Source organism: Lissotriton vulgaris, chromosome 8 (assembly GCF_964263255.1).
Source record: "Lissotriton vulgaris chromosome 8, aLisVul1.2, whole genome shotgun sequence".
Lineage (NCBI taxonomy): Eukaryota > Metazoa > Chordata > Amphibia > Caudata > Salamandridae > Lissotriton > Lissotriton vulgaris.
Window position 1 is genome coordinate 1,172,448,355 of NC_141696.1, and position 20,416 is coordinate 1,172,468,770.

General features: G+C 43.9%; 1 protein-coding gene across 1 annotated transcript in view; it reads right to left on the minus strand.

Annotated features, from left to right (window-relative positions):
• Positions 1 to 20,416, minus strand: part of INTS6 (integrator complex subunit 6) — a 462,066-nt gene that overhangs the window by 190,814 nt on the left and 250,836 nt on the right. Inside the window, exon 10 of the mRNA XM_086935031.1 lies at positions 18,740 to 18,834. Coding sequence (XP_086791157.1) covers positions 18,740 to 18,834 — 95 coding nt within the window. The remainder of the gene's footprint in view (positions 1 to 18,739; positions 18,835 to 20,416) is intronic.

The window sequence follows — 20,416 nt, forward strand, 5'->3', positions numbered from 1 at the left end:
AGGGAGAGTGCAGTTAACCAGTGTAGCCAGAGGTAGAAGAGTTCTGAGGTTATTAGAACATTCCCCTCACTGAGGGTATATTGTTCTAAATTAAGAAGATATAAACAGTAGTACATATATTGGAATATTGTTGCAGAAGGCTTTTCTTTTTGTTAGCCCTGAGACACTGTCTTCAATGGAGCTCAACATTCTAATGTTCTAATATAATATAATCAGAAACAGATTTCTCCGGTAGAATGGCTGCACTAGTGAATATTATTAGGGATGTGAAGAACACAAAGTAGCTCGGTTTGCAAAGGGGTACACGAATTATAGGAAGAAGCCTCATGGATAGTCCGATAAGGTATGTTTTGATTTTGAAAGATTTAAGGATAAAAAAAGTTTTAACAAAAATAAGTAGTTTAGGATGAATTCAAGTTATCAAAGTAGAGAACTCACCGTCTGAGCATTGGTTACTAAGGAAGCATTTCCCTCGGTCCAGGAAAGTTGGACTCAATTTCAGACAAGAAATGTTTTTTTGTTTTAACATGCTTTTAAAAAGAAAGGAATATACCAGTAATTTCAATTACAGCCTTCTTTCACCAAAGCAAGAACACTGCAAACTATATAATCATGAAGAATAAAAAATACAGTAAAGGGTCACTCGTGTCACAAATGCCTAACTGGTAACATTTTACTAAACAATAGCTTTGCGCAGGATGATTCCATTACATAAAAAATATATTAGGAGCATCCCCAAATCTTTTTGCTTATTTTCTTCACTGTGTGTCCTTATTAATACCAACATCATCGTTTTATTTCGGGTTCATGGCTCAATGGAGGCCAATAATTACTCATTAAAAGGGTTGTGTGTGTGAGATAAATTTTTACCTATGCTGCTATACACCCTTTAAAATATAGCCTGCCTTGTCCAATATTCTAACCCAGACAGTGGGAAACTTTCATTCACCCAAAATACAAAGAACTTTGAATGACAGGTGACTAGGATCCTTGTACACAATGTGGCATGCTTCATTCAACAGCGGTCTGGCAAAGAAAATCTGACTCCTTTAAAATCCTTAGCACTTCATACTAATAGAAATTACTAATGCTAATGCCTGCAAGGATCAACATTATGATATTGGGGACAAAAAGCCACAGCACAACATCTAGATGGTGTATTGAATTAAATTTTTTGGATTGTCAACACAGCCAAATATCTTGGATACAAGCTTTGTCTGAAGTCTTCACGGGTACTTACGCCCACAAATTTAAGCAAGGCTGATATTTCCACAATAATGCTCTTGACCAAGTCTGATTATAATGTATCAGTGCCTTTAAAGTATTTTAGAGAAAAGTACTGCGGACAATCACATTTGGAACAAATAATTTTCGTAGCCGCTCAAAGGAGGTTAACCATTTCTACAGGCAGAATTTGAACATTAAGAATACTCTTCGAAGCTAAGCACTTTGCCACTTCTAGAGTTAGCTTTAATGTGATTCTCGCTAATTGCTGATGGAAACTATGTGGAACTATGGACCCAAGTAAGAAATGGAATTGAGTGAGGCAGGAAAAGCACGAGGGTTTTACAATTCCCCCAAAACAAATGCAGCAACTCTTTTCCAGGTATGAATTAGTCAAGAACTTGTGTTCTAATCAGGCCTTTCCTCAACAGAGTGTAAAAATAAAATCAAGCTGAAACTAAAGGTGTTGAACCAATTTAACATATATCATTCATTGTTACATTTGCCCTGTATGGTTTATCACTGTAATGTGGAGAAGTGGAAGGTTTAAACTATTATTTGAGGAACTGTAGAGCCAGCTTCTAAACGCAATGGTTTGAATGATATAATACACCAGCACATATGGTAGCAAACCTAGGTTGGTCTCCTGAAGAAAGTAGTTATTGGGACAAGGTCTCATTGGGCTATTTGAACCCTGTAACCTACCAATGATCATTAGTGCTATATCAAGGAGGAAAGTATCCAGAAAAATAGAACCATTATTAAATGCAATATTAGAAGGCAAACAATTGTATAATGTCATGAAGTACAGTAGATTTATATTAAAAGAGGAGGATGAGCTACCTTAGTGTAATGCAAGGAGAATGCAATTTTTTATTAAGGAAAGGAGTCAATCATTTCCAAGAATAATAAATATTTTCTATGTCTTACGTATGATCATATCTTGTACAATGTTTTTATAAATACAATAAGTTTACATTACAAAACCCCATATTAATAATAAGTAAACCTAACTTGGCTAGGGAGGCCATCATGGCGGACACACTTCAAGCGAGCTCCGCCACTCACCTTGATCCTCTGGTACTTATCTTGCTGGGAACCCTCAACATTTGGCACAGGGCTCGTCTTCCCACACCCATTCATAGTTGTAGCGCCTGTGCTCTTGCTTGCTGATGCAGGCAACAGGGGTGCGCTTGGAAGTGTGTGTGTGCTGTCGCACAGGCCAGGGCCTGCAATCCACGCAGCAGGTTTGCCGGAGGAGCAGTCCCGAGAAGGGGGAAATCTGACCGGGACTACACTCTGGGATACCTGGATATGGCTGTAGTGGGCAAAAATGGAACGCACTGCACAGTGGGGTGCTGCGGGAGGAACAGACTTGTCAGAGCTGGTAGACAAGGGCACCTGGAGTGATGAGGACTGGGAGGGTTGGCAAACGCCAAGGGGCTGCATGGAGTGGTGGGGGACTCGCACTTAACTGAACGATGCTGCAGAGCCGGTGAGGCCTGCCGCCACTATCTGCGCATGGGGGGGGGGGGGGGGGGGGGGGGGGTTTAGACGCTACTGCTCCCGCTCCACATGCGTTGCTGCCTGGGGCATAATTGAGCTGACATTCGGTGGATGCCCTTACTCATATTGTGTGCCATAGAAGTCTAAGTGCCCTCGTGTTGGCGGGACTGAGGCCTCGGGGTGCTAGTGCTGCAGGGGAGGTGGAATGACCCCACACGGCCCAGCACTGCTGATTAGTAGCTATTACTATCTAGTTGATGTTGAATGGATTTGAGCAACGGCGAGACCTTAGTTCCATCGGCTTATAAACTGGAACCTAGCCCACGATTACCTACTTATTGACTATCCTATCTCCAGATACACTCACCTGCATCTAATATTTTTACCCTAAAGAGTACTGCAGGACGAGGCACTGTTTCTCACTGCCGATGCTGCTGCATATAACTGCTGTTCTGCAGGTTGTGCAACACATGACTGGTCCATAATTGCAAGGTTAGGGATGCTTGTGCTGCAGTCTGGGGGAATCTGGGAGACGCAGGCAAGCAGGCCTGCTGAGACACTACCAATCTAGTGAACTCCCTCAGAGGGGATTGAAAGCTGCTTGCCCAATGAGCGCTTCGTTGCTCCTTTAATTAGTCTGACACCTGCATGCTTTTCCTGAGACATTGTAGGTCAGTGGTGTTGTTCGTGCTGTCATTCTTCTTGACTTCACGGAATAGATAAGGGGGCCCTAAGGAGAGGGAAGGCATAGTGCTGACTTGTGAGATCTCATTGTGACGCCATGGGTTGCCCACGCAGGCCTCAACATGGTGGAACTTCAGAACACCCTGCTGAACATGATAGGCTGAACACCGGCACACCAAGAGACACCGCTCCCCCTCTCTCTCTGAGACAAGATGGACTCTGTCCTTGAACAGGTGAGAAAATTTGGTAGTATGCTGGAATCCACATGGGCATTCCTGAAGAATAAAATTGATGCGCTAAGAACAGATCTCATGCTGCTTCAGGCGGATCACCACAAGTTTCCAGATGGAGTCCAGACTACTGAAAGGACCATAACAGACCTTGCGCCAAAGAACAGAGACATGGCCTCCTTGATAAGATTCCTCTAAAAACGTTAAGGGGCCCTGGAGAGGCGAGAAGAAGATGCTTTGGGCCGCTCAAGCGACAATGTGCTTGAGGTGGGCCTGCCAGAGGGGATAAAGGGATCTGATAATGTAGGATATGTAGAGCAATTGCTCCGGTAGCTGCTACCCAGAATACCTTCCCACAGTACTTTACAGTGGAGTGCGCATACTGTGTAATTGTGCGGCGCCCAATACCAGGCTGTAATCCAAGGCCATTTTTGTTTCACATGCTAGAGAGGCACTATTTTGAACGAAAAGGGAAAGCTACGGGAGATCACAGTAGACAACGCCAAGATAACGTGTTTCCCGGATTACATAGTAGAGGTTCAGAGACTGCGCAATTCCTTTCACGGGGTCAAATGCCAGATGCTGGTACTTTATGTCCATTATGCTCTCCTCTTCCCAGCATGCCCGAGAGTAGCAGCTGAGGGAAGGACACATTTCTTCGACCCCCCAAGAGATGCATGGGACTGGCTGGAGGCAAATTAACACTCTGCGACTGGCCAAGCTGAGGCACAAAGCCACATCCCGAGACAGACTAGGGAAGCGCTGCTGCACCAGACGGAAAAAAATGCAGAGCTCTACTCAACTAAAAAATGTGACGTACTTGCAGAAAGTTATATAGGAGTGCCGTAAGGTCTTCCAAAATGGAGCTGAGATAAGTGAGCATGGTTGGAACTCAGAGGCAAAAGTTGAATCGGTCTGGTCATTTAGCAATGAGGGTTCCTTAGCCACGTGGCCCTCCACAGCGAACTTTTCCGCCCCACCACAAGTTCGCCACAGACATCCAAAGACATGATTTGATACCTGCAACAACTATCTGCTATCAACTGGCGGTTTGGCAGTGGTAACGATGGGCATTGTGCTTGCATTTGTTTTATAGGGATGTGGACTCAATCTGGGGACTTTCATCAGATCTGGATGTGAACCATGACTGTTCTGCTTTAATTACTTGCAGCAAACAGATATCAGAGGCATCCGACAGACATACGTTCGTGCAGCATTCCTTTACGCTATGTGGGGTGTGCTACTATTGGCTAATTGGCTCTCCCCCATCAATTCCACGACTGCTTTATTCTGGTTGCGGTTATCTTCACTTGTTTGCATGGAAACATGTGCCTCTGCTATAAGGATAACGTTACTTACCGAGTAAGCATCTATTCTTGGCATGTAGAGCTGTAGATTCATATGTTTTGAACACTCCTGCCATCTAGTGTTTGGTCCTGATGTTTGCAAGTTGTTTTTCTTTGAAGACGTCTTTCCAGTCACGAAATAGGGCGACTCCTACTTTCGGTCATTGTGCGCATGGGCATCTACTTCATTGTTAGATTGTTTTCCAGCAGAGGGTGAGAATGGAGTTAGTGAGTGTAGAATAGAGATATCCATGCATATGAATGTAAATTGAGAAATACAACTAAGGGAGACCGGGAGGCTGGTGGGCACATGTGAATCTACAGCTCTACATGCCAAGAACAGCTATAGATCACATGCTTTGCATAGACTATATAGAAATATACTCCAAAAGCGGTGGCTAACCTGTAGTGGTTATAGTTGTTTGAAACATTGTTTTAAGTACTGCTTGACCTACATTTGCCTGTTGTCTCGCTACCACATTTAAACAATAGTGTTTGGTGAATGCGTGCGGTGTAGACCTTGTTGCAGCCTTACAGATATCGGCTAGCGAAATATTCCCTTAGTAAGTCATAGTAGCCCCTATTTTGCGAAAGGTATGTGCTCTAGGGGGTATTATGAAATTTCTTTTTGCTTTGGCATAACATGTTTGGATACATTTTACAATCCATCTAGCAATACCGGACTTAGATATGAGATTGCCTTTGTGTGGTGGTGAAAAAGCAATAAATAGTTGCTTTGTTTTTCGCAAAGTCTTTGGTTCTTTCTACGTAATATAGTATAGCTCATCTAACATCAAGTGTGTGTAGAGCTTTTTCTGCTACAGAATCAGGTTGAGGATGAACAATGGTGGTAACTCAACTGACTGATTAATATGAAAGGCAGAACTACTTTAGGGAGAAATTTAGGATTGGTTCGAAGAACCACCCTAGCTTTATTAAGTTGAAAAAAAGGCTCTTGAATAGGTAATGCCTGAAGTTCACTAACTCTCCCTAGTGAGGTTACTGCTATGTGGAAGGCAACCTTCCATAAGAGGAATTGTAACCGACATTTGTGCATTGGTTCGAAAGGTGGACCCATTAAGTCTTGTAGAAGTTCCATTCTGGTGCAGGTGGAACTCTTGGTGGTATCACCCTTTTTAATCCTTCCTTGAAGGCTTTTTTCACTGGTACTCTGAATAGAGATAAGTGTTGACTATTTTGCAAGTAGGCGGCTACTGCTGCTAGGTGTAAAAGAATGGATGTGTAAGCCAATGGAGATTGTTGTAAATGCAACAGATAACAAATTATGTTCTGTACAGAAGCACCTAGTGGATTGATGTTGTTGTTACAATAGAGAACAAACAGATTCAATTTTTATGCAAAACATGCTCTAGTAGTAGGCTTTCTAGCTTCTTTGAGAATATTCATGCTTTGTGCCAGGCATGACAGCTGGAGAGAGTGTGTCCCTCCCTGTTCCTGCAGATAGTGCTTTGCTGTCATGTCTGTGCGGACTAGGACAGTTTTGCCTAGAAGGTGACTGTGGAAAGCTTTGAGTGCTAGGAACACTGCTAGAAGTTAGAGGTAGTTTATGTAGAAACGTTTGTGATTGTCTGACCACAGACTTGTACTGGGTGATGTTTGAGATGGGCACCTCAACCAGTTAAAGATGCGTATGCTGTCAGTACAGTCTGTGGAATCGGGTCTATGAAGGGCCGCCCTTTTGATAAGTTTTGAGGGTATCACCACTGCAGAGAGCGATGGGTGCGGCCGTCTACCAACACTAGATCGGTTAGTTGACCCTGTGACTGATTCCACTGATGCACCAGACATTCTTGCAGAGGACGCATGTGAAGCCTTGCAAGAGGTACGATTGCAATGCAGAATGCCATCATTCCCAGTAGTCGCTTAAAAACTCTGGCTGGTAATGTTTGATTGGGTGGCACATTTTAGTATTGCGGACTGAATATTGTAAATCCTAGCCACATTGGGAGAGACTAGAGCTTTGAGGTAAGCTCCTAGATAAGACTTCACTTGGCAAGAGCACAGATCAGATTTCTGTGCATTGATTGTGAAACCCATCTGATGAAGTAAGTGTACTGTTGCCCGAGTGTGTTGTATACAGAAAGACTGCGCTGCCTCAATTATGCTACTCCCTCGGTACGCACACATGCCACAGCGGACAGACCTGGACTCTTAGCATAGCCAATTCGCCTGGATCAACCACAAAGGCCCACAATGGCACTGCGTTCAGATACTGGCTCCCTTCACTACATGCAGTGCACTATCCCTGACGCGATGACAACATTACACGAGGGTGTACCAGTCTACTACGATAAACTGATGCATATGCTGCATTCTTTATCAACCTCCCTATACCACACATTCCACTAGACCAGCAGACAGAATTAGTAGAACCCATGACGTTAAGTGAAGTTTCAAATGCAATCAAGGCGCTAGCTAATTCCCGGGACCTGATGGCCTGCTGGCTGCACTGTCTAAGGCGTGTAGGACTCAAATTGCCCCTCAGTTGGTGGCTGTGTATGAAGAAGCCCTGTCTCTTGACACGCTATCTAGCTTCCAGAGAGAGGCGACGGTCATCAACCTACCCAAGCCCAACAGTTGGCTCGTATAGATCACTGGCATTACTCAACACTGACTGCTAGTAAAGCGAAGGTACTTGCAAGGCACTTGGCCCTATTGATCCTATAAATTCAGGGATGTGCTGCGCCCATTGGTCCCATCACTGGCCCATCTAGATCAAAATGGTTTTGTCCGTGCTCAAAGCACATCCCTAAATGTATGTGGTCCTGGTCCTACATTACACCCCTTCTACCTGGCTGTGTTCAGGATTTCTGGTCTTGAATCTTGAAAAGGCCTTTGACTTGCTGGAGTGGGGCTACCTGTTCAATGTTCTATCCCACTTCAGTATAAGCAGTTGCTTCATTCGTCTGGTTAAACTATTATACATTGATCCCAAAATTTGGGTCAAGGCAGGACCCCCTCATATCAGACACGCTTTACAGTAGGAAGAGACAGATGTCCTGTCGACACCCCTGCTGTTCTCTCTGGTGATTGAACCGCTAGCATTGGAGCTGCGATGCCAGGGGGCTCACTGAGGCATCCCTTTAGGTGATGGGACACATACTATCATTATACGCAGATGATATGTTATACATCAGAAACACTCCGAACATTCTAGCCACGATTGCCTCCACTTTATCGATTTTCGCCATTATATGCGGGCTGCGGGTACACTGGACGAAATCATACCTGTATCCTTTTCTTCCAGATGCCGCCAACCGATGCTTCAGTATAGGAAAGGCATGGGAAGATGCATACCTTTAGATACCTGGGGTGAGTATATACCACTCCATGACAGATCTGTTTGATGGGAATGCAACTCCGGCAGTCACGTCCTTACAATCCCTTAAGACCATCTGGCGTACATTGCCACTGGCAGCAGAAGGGGGGGGGGGGGGGGGGGGGGGGGGGGGGTGACTTTTGAAAATGGTGATCCTTCACCACCTCTTCTATTTCTTCACTAATCTTCCCGTCTACATCCCAGCTGCTTTCTTTCGGAAGTTCGAGCGACAGGTCACGGACATTATGTGGAATTAATTGAGATGTAGTGTAGCACTATCAAAACTCTGCTTGCCCACGGACAGAGGGGTCTAGCTGTCCCACATTTTGAGCACTACTACCTTGCTGTCCAAATCCAATGGATTGCAAAATGGCTAGCAGGGCTGCATTTGACACAGCTACGTCCTTATCCGGCTGGACTTCACAAGCCATAACCCGCTTTTATCACCCTTGCACAAAAACGCGACCGCCCAAATTAGTTTTACTGAGGGTTGCACATAGATGCTATATTGGATGCCTCCACATTACTACACATGTACTCTTCTATGCACCAGGGTTGACACTACTGGCCACACCTAGGGCCACTGGACCAGTAACTTCAGTGGAAGTGACGACATGGCATGCTGCAGGCATACACACAGTGGGTAAACTATATAGGGACAGCATCGTGCTCTCGTACGAGAAAATGATGAATGATGGGCTGCCACCTGGTTAGTTTCTATTCCATAATTCACTGACTACTACACTAGTGCAACACTTGGGAGACATGACCACTGAACTGCCGACCCCTCTCTTGATCCAATATTTACAAGATATGAGGAGAGGCAGTCACCTCATTTGCTGGTTTGCTGACTCTTCGCTTCAACACTGTCCCACAGCTTCTCTCTCTACAACAACTATGGGAGGCAGATCTGTCACGCCCATGCAAGGACAAGGAATGGGCTGCCTTGTTGAAGGGACCCAGACATGTGCAGTGCAATTATTCAGCTTTATAAAATACACAGATCTTACCTTACCCCTGTTAATATTAACTGATTCTACCACAGTTAGGACGCGGTTTTCCACGCTTCGCATGCACAAATACTGATCTCCTACACATGCTATGTCTTGCCCCGACTTACATGCCTAATGGCAGAACGTCACAGCAGCATTATCCAATTGGACCAAACGTAACAACCTACATAGATGGGAAGTATGTCTCCTAGGACTTCATTGCAGACACAAAAAAAGAAGGGTACCTTCCTACTTCCTTGACCTAGAGTTTGCAGTGGCTAAAGGAAAATGCTACTTACCAGTATGCATCGGTTCTTGGCATGTAGAGCTGCAGAGTTACACACTATGCATAGATGGCCACCTAATGTTGGGCCCGGATGTTTGCAGTTTGTTTTGTTGTAGAAAAATATTTCGGAGTCACGGGATAGGCGACTTCTCCTTAGGATGACACTGCGCATGGGTATCGGCTCCATCCCCAGACTGCTTTTCGCCATTAGGGAAGTAATGGAGCTGTACAAGAAGTAGTGATGTCCATGTGATTTGTATCTAATTGAGATAATGGAACAGATACAGGTAGCCGGGGAGGCGGGTGGGCGTGGACAACTCTACATGCCAAGAAGAGATGCATACTGGTAAGTAGCATTTTCCGTTCGAGGCATATGAGCTGCAGATTACAAACTAAGCATAGTTTGTAAAGCAGTACCCACACGTAGCGGCGACCACCCGCATCTGTTGCAGTTGTTTGAAACAGTGTTTTTAATACAGCCTGGCCCACAGTGGCTTGTTGTTTAGTTTGCACATCTACACAATAATGCTTTGTGAACGTGTGCGGTGTAAGCCCTGTAGCTGCTCTGCATATGTCATCTAAGGGGATGTTCCCTAAGAATGCCATTGAAGCCCCTATCTTTGTTGTTGAGTGGGTTTTTGGAGGAATTGATAAAGTGCGTTTTGGTTTTTGGTAACCAATTTGTATGCATTTAACTATCCATCTGGCGATCCCTGATTTTTATATAGGGTTGCCTTTATGTGGCGGCGAAAAAGACATAAAAAGTTGTTTTGTTTTACGAAACGATTGTGTTCTTTCGATATAGTACAGCAGACCTCTTTTAACGTCTAAGGTGTGTAGAGCCCTCTCTGCGACTGTTTGAGGCTGCGAGAAGAATACGGGCAGCTCAACGGATTGATTTAGATGGAATGGTGAAATGACTTTAGGCAGGAATTTTGGATTAGAACCACTTTGTTACGATGCTCTTGCAAAAAGGGTTCTTGAATGGTAAATGCTTGCAGTTCACTAACCCTTCTAAGAGAAGAAGTAATTGCTACAAGGAAAGCTACTTTCCAAGTTAGGAATTGTAATTCACCTTTATGTAATGGTTTAAAGGGAGGACCCATTAACTTTGTAAGAACAATTCCGGTTTCACACTGGTGCTGGTGGCGTTCTGGGAGGAATTATTCTTTTGAGTCCTTGCATGAAAGCTTTAATAGTTGGTACTCTAACAAGAGACAGATGTTGTCTGTTTTGTAAGTATGCTGTAATGGCAGCAGGGTGCAGTCTGATAGACATATAGGCTAAGTTACACTTTTGAAGGTGTAATAGGTTTCCTATGATGTGTTGGATAGACACATCTAAGGGATCTATTTGGTTGTTTTGGCAGTATATGACAAAGCGTTTCCACTTAGCAGCATAACATGCTCTGGTAGTGGGACGTCTAGCTTCTTTGATGATGTTCATGCTTTCTGGAGGAAGGTTGAGGTAACCAAACTAGGACCACAGGAGCCAGATCGCTAGGTTGAGCTGAGCTGGGTCCGGGTGTCTGATCTCTCCATGGTTCTGCGTTAATAGGCGTGGAGATAGATTTCGTTTTGATGTGGCACCACAGACATTTGCAGCAGCGTGGTGTACCACGGTTGTCTGGCCCAAGTTGGAGCGACTAGAATGAGTGTCAGGGAATGTTGTTTTAGTTTGCGCACCACTAACGGAAGTAGTGGGAGAGGAGGAAAAGCGTACGCAAATAGTCTTGACCAGTTCATCCATATCGCATTGCCCTTGGACAATGGGTGTGGGTATCTGGCGGCAAAGTTTAAGCATTTTGCGTTTTCGTGGGTGGCAAAGAGGTCTATCGGAGGTTGTCCCCACATTTGGAAGAACGGATGAAGAACTTGGGGGTGTAGTTCCCACTTGTGTATCTGCTGTGTTTGTCGACTTAGCAGATCTGCAATAGTATTTTGTACTCCAGGGAAGATTTTTAGCGGTATAGCCCATTTCCATATCTGCTGTGCTAACAGAGCTGCAGAGAGTGTGTCCCCCCCCCCTTGTTGGTTTATGTAGTACATGGCTGTCATATTGTCTGTGCGGACTAAGACAGCTTTGCCCGACACTTGAGACTCAAATGCTTTCAGAGCTAGAAACACGGCTAGCAACTCCAAATGACTGATATGGAGTAACTTTTGTTGCCGTGTCCACCTGCCCTACATGGTGTGATGCAGTAGATGGGCTCCCCAGCCGGAGAGCGATGCGTCCGCTGTCATGACTACTTGGGGAACTGGCTCTAGAAACGGTCGTCCCTTGGAAAGGTTTTTGGTGTTCGACCATTGCAGAGAACGATGAGTGCGACAGTCTACCAACACTAGGTCTGTTAAGTGACCTTGAGCCTGGTTCCATTGGCATGCTAGACACTCTTGAAGTGGACGCATTTGCAATCTTGCTTGAGGTACTACAGATATGCAAGATGCCATCATTCCTATGAGCTGCATGAACACTCGAGCTGATAGTGAGTGTTGTGGTTTGAATTTTGTTAGGAGAGTTTGTACACTTGTTATCCTGGCTGGAGAGGGATAAGCTAGTGTTAGTTGGGTGTTTATTGCAGCGCCGAGATATTGTTGTATGTGCAAGGGGTGCAGGTGCGATTTGATGTGATTTACCGTGAATCCCAAGTTGTGAGGCAGTTGAATAGTAGCTGGAGTGTTTTGCACACTGTCTGTATGAGCTGGCTTTTATGAGCCAGTCGTCCAGATATGGGAAGACGTTTATGTGCTGTCTTCTTAGGTGTGCTGCTACTACTGCTAGGCATTTGGTAAACACCCTTGGCGCTGTTGCGACTCCAAATGGGAACACTTTGAACTGGTAGTGTTGTCCGTCTAGCACAAATCTGAGATATTTTCTGTGTGCTACGTGGATGGGAATATGGAAGTAGGCATCCTTGAGATCTAGAGTGACAAGGAAGTCGTTTAATACCAGTAATAGGAGGACCTGTTGTAGTGTGACCATTTGAAAATGATCCGACTGTATGTAAATGTTTAGAGGTCTGAGGTCTAGGATGGGTCTTAGAGATCCGTCCTTCTTTGGTATTAGGAAATATAGGGAATATACTCCTTTGTTTTTCTGATGCTCTGGAACCATTTCAATTGCATTTTTCTGCAGGAGGGATATTACCTCCAGTCTGAGCAATGTTAAATGTTCCTGTGACATTGGACGTTGCTTGGGTGGTATGTTTGGGGGGGTAGATGTTAGTTCCAGACAATAACCTGATTGAATTATTTAGAGCACCCACCTGTTTGATGGGATGTTTTCCCAGGCTGGCAGGTACTGTTGAAGTCTTCCCCCGACAGGAGTGGAATGAGGTGGGGGAAGGGAGTCATTGGGCATGGGTAGAGGGAGAGCGTGAGTTGTTATTTTTGCCTCTGCTATTGTTCCCCTGTACCCACCCCTTTGATAGCCTTTACTGTAGGTAGACTGTAGGGGCTTTGTACGAGGTAGAAGCTGTGTCTGAAGTAGATCCCCTGGTGGCACCTCGATAGTTTGAGCGACAAAATGAACGTCTGGGAGCCTGCGACTGCAGGGCTCCCATAGATTTGGCGGTGTCTGTATCTTTTTCATTTTCTCTCATAATACATCTACCTCGGGTCCAAATAGGTGTTGTTCGTCAAAGGGTTGGTTAAGAATGGCGCTTTCTACCTCGGGTTTGAACCCCGATATGCGCAGCCAGGTGTGTCTGCGTAGCAAGACGCTGGTGTTCACTGCCCTAGAGGCCGTGTCTTTTGCATCAAGGGCACACCTAATAGAGGTGTTTGTGATGTTTTTCCCCTCGTTGATGAGCTGGTTTGCTCTATCCTTGTACTTGTCAGGGAGGTGCCTCATTAGTGACTCTAGCTCATCGTAATGTTCCCTGTCATATCTGGCTAGCAGTGCCTGTGTATTGGCGATACGCCACATGTTTGCTGCTTGAGACGCTGTTCTTTTACCTGACGCGTCAAGTAGCTTAGACTATCTGGTGGTGCAGCCTCACCGGATGTTTGTGAGTTTGCTCTCTTGCGTGCGTTGGAAACTACAAGTGAGTCTAGTGGTACTGGGCCTTTAATATATGCTGGGTCTGATGGGGCGGCTTTATATTTTTTACCCATCCAAGGGTTAATGACCCGAGTTCTGACTGGGTCTTTGAAGACTTCAAGAGCATGCTTGATCACTCCTTTGATCATGGGCAAGATGGATGAAGTATATAGTATCAACAAGGACTAGTCAATAGTGACCTATATAGGACTCTAGACTTATCTCAGCAGGCACCTAGTAGGTGTTCATGAAGCCCTCACCCAACAACCTAGTTGGTGGCATGCTTCATCATCGGGCCCACCCAGTGACCTAGCGTGTCCCGGGTGTGCTGCGATGCCTGATTGCAGCGGAGCAGGTATGTTACTGAGAGTGCAGTGTGGTGAGTGAAGATGTGAAAGTTAAAACGGCCTAAAGTGATCCCAGTACCCGAGGGTAAATTCAATTTTAATGACAGGGTCTCCGTGGGCGGTTAAAAACAAGGCAGTGGGACGTTATGGCAGTGGAGTTTAGACCACCTACGTCCAGTGTAGGTCGACATGTTTCAGCCAGTGCCTTAATTATGCTGGCTTTTTTCAGGACCAAGGTAGTGTGTGCAATAGGTAAAATTATATTTAAGTGAGGGCGAACTACTAAGTGTCGCACTCCGGACGCAGACAACGGCACAACAGGTACCCCGCAGGCTTTGACTGACAATCTCGGTCAATCCCCTTGCCGAGTCACTCCAGGAGGCATACCAGGCAAACCGCCAGCATATGCTTGATGAGGGACTCCCCTCATACACTAAGAGCACCTTAGCGAGTGCGACACTGTATATAAACCGTGGGGATTTGGACTAGCTAGTTAGTCCTCTCTCTCCCACTTGATGTACGCAAGATGGATGAAGACCTTTGTGCATTATCAAATGTATCCATCAGGAAGTCTTCCTCAACAGGGTATGTATAAATATCTACCCCATGATAGTGTGCAGCCCTGTAAATTAATTCATTAAACCCTATAGTGTCTTCTGGTGGGGAAGGCCTTGAGGGGTATTTCATCCTGAGGGACAATTGGGATATCTGGGGTGGTATAATTGTCCCACGGGTCTGGGGATCCTGTGGGCGTTGTTGGATCAGGTGTGTTACCCCCCATATCGTCAGAGCTATCATCCCTGTGTGGTGTAATAGGAGACGCAGGAGAATGCGGTGGTGGTGGTGGTGATGGTACAGGTGAGCGAGAAGGGGAAGGCAGTCTTAAGGGAGAGGTAGCCATGTCCTTCTTTGAATGCGGAGCTGGAGTGTCCAGTGGTCGCTTTTTTGGAGCCAAAACTAGGTGTCCAGTGACTGGGTACTTAGCCAGAGTCTTTTGAGCAAGGTCTGGGTAGGATGAATCCACTGCAGGGGATTGGTCTATTGGTGCGGAGGAAGTTTTGCGCACCAAGATGGCTTGTTTTGGTTTCTTGGCAATGTCTTTCACTGGGGAGGCATCCGTCTTTTTCGGCTCCGAAGGTTTTTTCGGTTCCGAGTGTTTTTTCGGTTCCGGTACGGTTTTTGGATCGGATGACCTTTTCAGATCAAATTATTTTTCGGTTCCGGTGGGGTCTTGGAATCTGAAGCCGGCTTGCTTGGTTCCGGCCTGGGTTTCGGTGCCGGAGGAGTAGTGGTGTGCTTCGGTGCCGATGGCTTGGATGTCGGGGCCGTTGTCTTTTTCGGTGCCTGTGTGTGCGTGCCGGCACTGTGGGAAGGTCGACTCGAGCTCGAGTCGCCTGAAGGCTTGGTTAGCTTCTTAGCCGGGCCCGAAGGTGGGGCAGTAGAAGAAGTTTGACGGTGTGCACCCGAGCTGGAGGGCGAGGGTGTGACCGGGGCCTTCTGTGTCGAGGAGGGGTCGACGGTCTTACTTACAACCTGCTGCGTTGGAGTGATGTCCTCGACTTTGGAATCGTCTGCTTCGGAGCTGCTGTCGACGTCGTGCTGTTCAGGGACGTTGACGCCCTCCTCGAAGATGTCGTCCAGAATCGGAGCTGAAGATCTTTGAGCCATTGTTCTCCTCGCTCTTCAGACCCGGATAGTCTTTTTGGAGCGGAAAGAGGCACAAGCTGAACAGTCTTGAGCCTCGTGCTCCGGAGAGAGACAAAGGTTGCACACTTCATGAAGGTCCGTGTGGGTAAACTTCGACCCACATTGAGGACACTTCTTAAATGGCGTCCTTTCCATGAGCTGGAGTTGAGGCCTAGGTAGGCCCGAAGGCCGTCGACGACGACCGGAATCGAGATCCTCTATGTTTGAAGATTAGTGTCTACTTGAAAGCGTTCAAAACTAAGTTTTGTAGTTTGGTGAGGATTGCGCGACGAAGGAAATCGGTTCCAACACGGAACGCTGGAAACGCATCCGAGCCCGGTGGCGGAAAAAAAACAATCTGGGGATGGAGCCGATGCCCATGCGCAGTATGATCCTAAGGAGGAGTCCCCTATCCCGTGACTCCGAAAGATTTTCTGCAACAAAACAAACTGCAAACATCCGGGCCCAACACTAGGTGGCCATCTATGCATAGTGTGTAATCTGCAGCTCATATGCCTCGAACAGTCTTATTACTCAAAGACGGAAGTCTGCCACACTCCTGCCATATTTCACCTGGCAGCACTTAATGATTAACTGGGCACAAGATTAAAGCACAGCCCTACACAGGGAAGATACACTGGCTGCAAAAATATCCTATTGCCACTTGCTGGGACACAATTTTCACTGATTTACTGATTTGCACATTTGAATCTGAAGTTAGGGCAGCCACTACAACAAATGCCACAGACCTGTCCAACACGGTTATAAACTGCCATCCTTTGTTCTCTTTGTCAAGGCGCCCCCTCCTTACACCTGTGTTCTGACTGATGTTCCAATTTCAGGACACACCACATGCTGCTTGTGTGTGTACTGGTAGTGAAGATATGTTGCCTGGTATGTGGTTACAAACTAGTTTAAAAAAAACTGATCTATATGCTACATCATATGAGACGACTCATTATGAAGAATGTCTTACTGTAGTGTCACTAAGTGTTACAACAGAACAGACGTCTACCAGCCATAAATTGAATTTGATTTTGCATACACCATGTCACTTGGGTTCCATGGGCACCCTTTATTGGCATGTTCTGTACACACAGTGACAGGAATATAGTTAATATACTGTTCTATTTGATTTTCAATTCCTTATGTAATCTGCTGTGTAAGTGACCATGCGTTTGACAATGTTTTGACTGTATACCTATCTCAGAACACAACAAAACAGAAATCATTAAATAAACAGATTCAAACAAAAAATAAGTATACCTCATTTGTATTAGTTCTACATGTTTAAATGCTGCTATACATAAACTATTCAAGGATGGCACCCAAATATAGTAAACCCAAATTACAAAAGAACTCATGTACACTCTTTAGTGCAACATTAAGTTGCAATTCTTCAGAGTAGCTACAGTAAGTGATTTTTTATTCTACAACATTAAGCAAGGAACAGTATGTCGGAAATGTAACAATTTGTCGAATCACTGAATATTTTAGTAATGATGTAACCAATCAGCATTTGTCAAATGATATCCCTAAACACTAAGTTGTGCTTAGGAAAGCCACAGTTTGCCTATTTTTTATATTATAATGATCATGGTCTTAGAGTAGAGACTGCCTTACGATAGAAGGCATGAAAACCTCTGCTGAAATGCAGTGATATTATCAGCATAATGTGTTACCTTTGTTATATTTCCAAATTAGCAGTTCCAGAAAGTCATTTGCTAACATATCTGGCGCAAATAAGCCTAGGGTTCAGGTCCCTGGGAGAGATTGATGCCATGATGCTGGCCATCTGAAAGCTAAACTGCTGGAGCATACTTAAAGTATTCTAGGAGACTCTCATAGGCTCTTCATGTTCCAGGCCAAGCAACTGCAGAAATATACCAGTTGACAAATTGCCTAGAATGGGAGTACTTTAACAGTGCCAGGGTGACAGCAAATTACAGATGTGGCAGACTACATCTGATGCCATACACACAGCCATGACCATCAAGAGGCACGCCTTGTTATACCTAGCTTTGAATTAATTGCATGAGGGAACTGAAACAAGTAATTATCTGATTTACTTCTGATCTGTCTTGATCATACAAGCAGAGTGAAGTCATAGCAATTTACATATCTCCTTAAAACAAAGGTTCAGTTCTGGTGACCTTTTGTTTTTTACAATCACAATATATATTTATAAACCATAATACTGAGGAATAAACGGACCCTGGTGTGTTGGAGAATTTGAATTTACTATCCCGGACCAGAACATGGATTTGAGATAAACTTGTGAGTACAAGAAGGGGACGGGGTAGAAAGTGCCTTTTGCCAAGAACTGTTTGTGTGAGAATGAATTGTGTCGTGACAGGTGTGAACATATGTAGTTGCAAAACACCATGTTTCACCTTCGAATGATGCGATCGTCGACTACATAAACATAAATTTAATGACACCACTTAATTTGAAGCGGGTCACAAAGGTCAACCTCTTGTTAATAAATAAATAGAAAGTTACTTTGAAAAAGTGAAATAAATGTAATGGGTTTTAAAGACTTAAATGGTACACTAATATTGCAAGAAAAGTCATTCAAATAAGACTGAAAATAAGGTGTTTCATACCTTGTTCAGAAACCTAACATGTCATTTCAAATATTACTCTAGGTTTGTGTAACTTGTGAATCATACATTTCAGGTCATTATCTTAATCCAAAATGATTTATATATTTATTGAAAAAGATAAAGAAAAAAAAAGTTGACTAAGTATAAGACTGGAAATAGAGAATATTTGCCAGTGATGGGAAAAACAGTTAAGAGCATGCACCTGGACATGAAAACAAATGCGTCATATTTCTACAGGTAAATGTCCCCATGGAAGTGGTGAGCTACTTCAAGATATTGTCAAGAGTTCACAGATGTGTAGAAAAATCAAGAATCACCTACATGTTTAAAGAAGTAACAGAAATTTCAGTCCAAGGTAATTACATGCTCATATTTGGCTGTTTAACACAGAAAAAGACTTATAAAAAATGGTATTCAACATCAATTTGGGTTTATGAAAAACACAACTTACCTTAAGATAATATGGTGGCATAATCTTCAAATAGTTTTCAAATGACTGTCTCCATTTCAAAGTTGGTTTCCCCTTATGTACTTTGAACAACTCATCTAAAAGATTTGTTATGAGAGAAAAATGTTTAAGAATGAGAGCCCCTACACTAAAATATTAACAACTAATCCATGAACCGGATAAATGATTTAGGACACAAATGGTCAATAACAAGAGAACCAGTAAAGAAATTAAAATGAATTTACTGAAACTCTAGATTGTAGAGTATGGCTAACTGGTGGCAGTGTAGAATATGGTAGAGAGTTTAAAATCATAAAAAAAGTTCTGTAAGGTTGCCAACCCAATTTAAGCAGACAATAACAGAGCGTCCCACTATTTCACGAAGCAGCACTTGTGTGTGCATTTTAAATTACAATCAGAAAAGAGATTAGACTCAAACTAATTTCAACAATAGTCATTGTTGGCATTAGCACTCGTCATTTTGAAATTAATTTCTGCAATTTTTTCTAAAGGTAGGTTGTTTTGGAAGATTAAACGTATGGCTCAATAGTACTCTGATATGAGCCACAGTACCTTTGTTTGGAACCTTATTTAAGTGAAGAGCCCAATGTTTATGGGAGGGTTAGGCCTAAATTACGTTGATTGCAGAGCTCTATTTTTTTCCATGAGGTTTCAGATTTATGCAAAAGCCAATGCCATGGTCATGGCTTTCTCATACGCCCTAACCAATACATGGATTGTTTTATATTAAAGTTCAATGCACTAGAAAGTATAAAGGGAGATCTTTACCCAATGTTCTACACGGTGGCAAACTTGCACAAGAAAAATGCTGCCACACTACAAGTAAACCAGGGTCTAAAACACCATATATTGGAAAGTGCTTAATGCAATACTGATTTTCTAAGTTTTAAAATGGCACCCAAATTGCCCTGAAGCTGCTCGAGCAGCTTATTTTGTCAATTTGGTAGAATCCCACAAACGTAATCTAGTATGCCAAAATGGCTCATTAGTTCTTGAGAGGTAAACATAAAAGATTGTGATACGTTTAGGGAACAATAGATGTTTTTGGGTAAAATTCAATCAAATATTTATACACTACATATAACCATGCCCATACTTCCAACTAGCGGGACGTTGCACTCGGTAAGCAAGATTCATATTTACTGTAACTAGACAATGTATTTGACATGCAATATAGTGCAGCAATGCACATTTTTTATACAGCAACTTGCCTGACAAATACGACATACACTTCCACATTTACAACCTCTAATATGGTGGAGAGTTCATATAGTGCATTCAAAAACATAAGAAAATAGCAATCCTATTTTTGGGATAATAAGGACCAGAAACAGTTGTCAAATATATCAGGGATTTTTCTAGTCTACATTTTAGAATTGCGGTAGAGCTTTCCAGGTATCCACACCATACAGATTTACAAAGATATGGATGTGGTCTAAAGTGACAAGAAAAATAAGAATCCTAAAGTAAAGCCTGAAATCAACCTAGCAAACGGTCCTTGGTAATGGTTTTATTTTTCCCTGGTTGGGAATAACAAAGAATTCAGGTATTTTACCGGATACAGTATTTCACAACTGTTGACTGCAAGTGCATTAATAAATGGCGTCAAAAGGTCAAACTAAACAAAAAAATCAAACACACAAGTGGAAGGAATTTAAC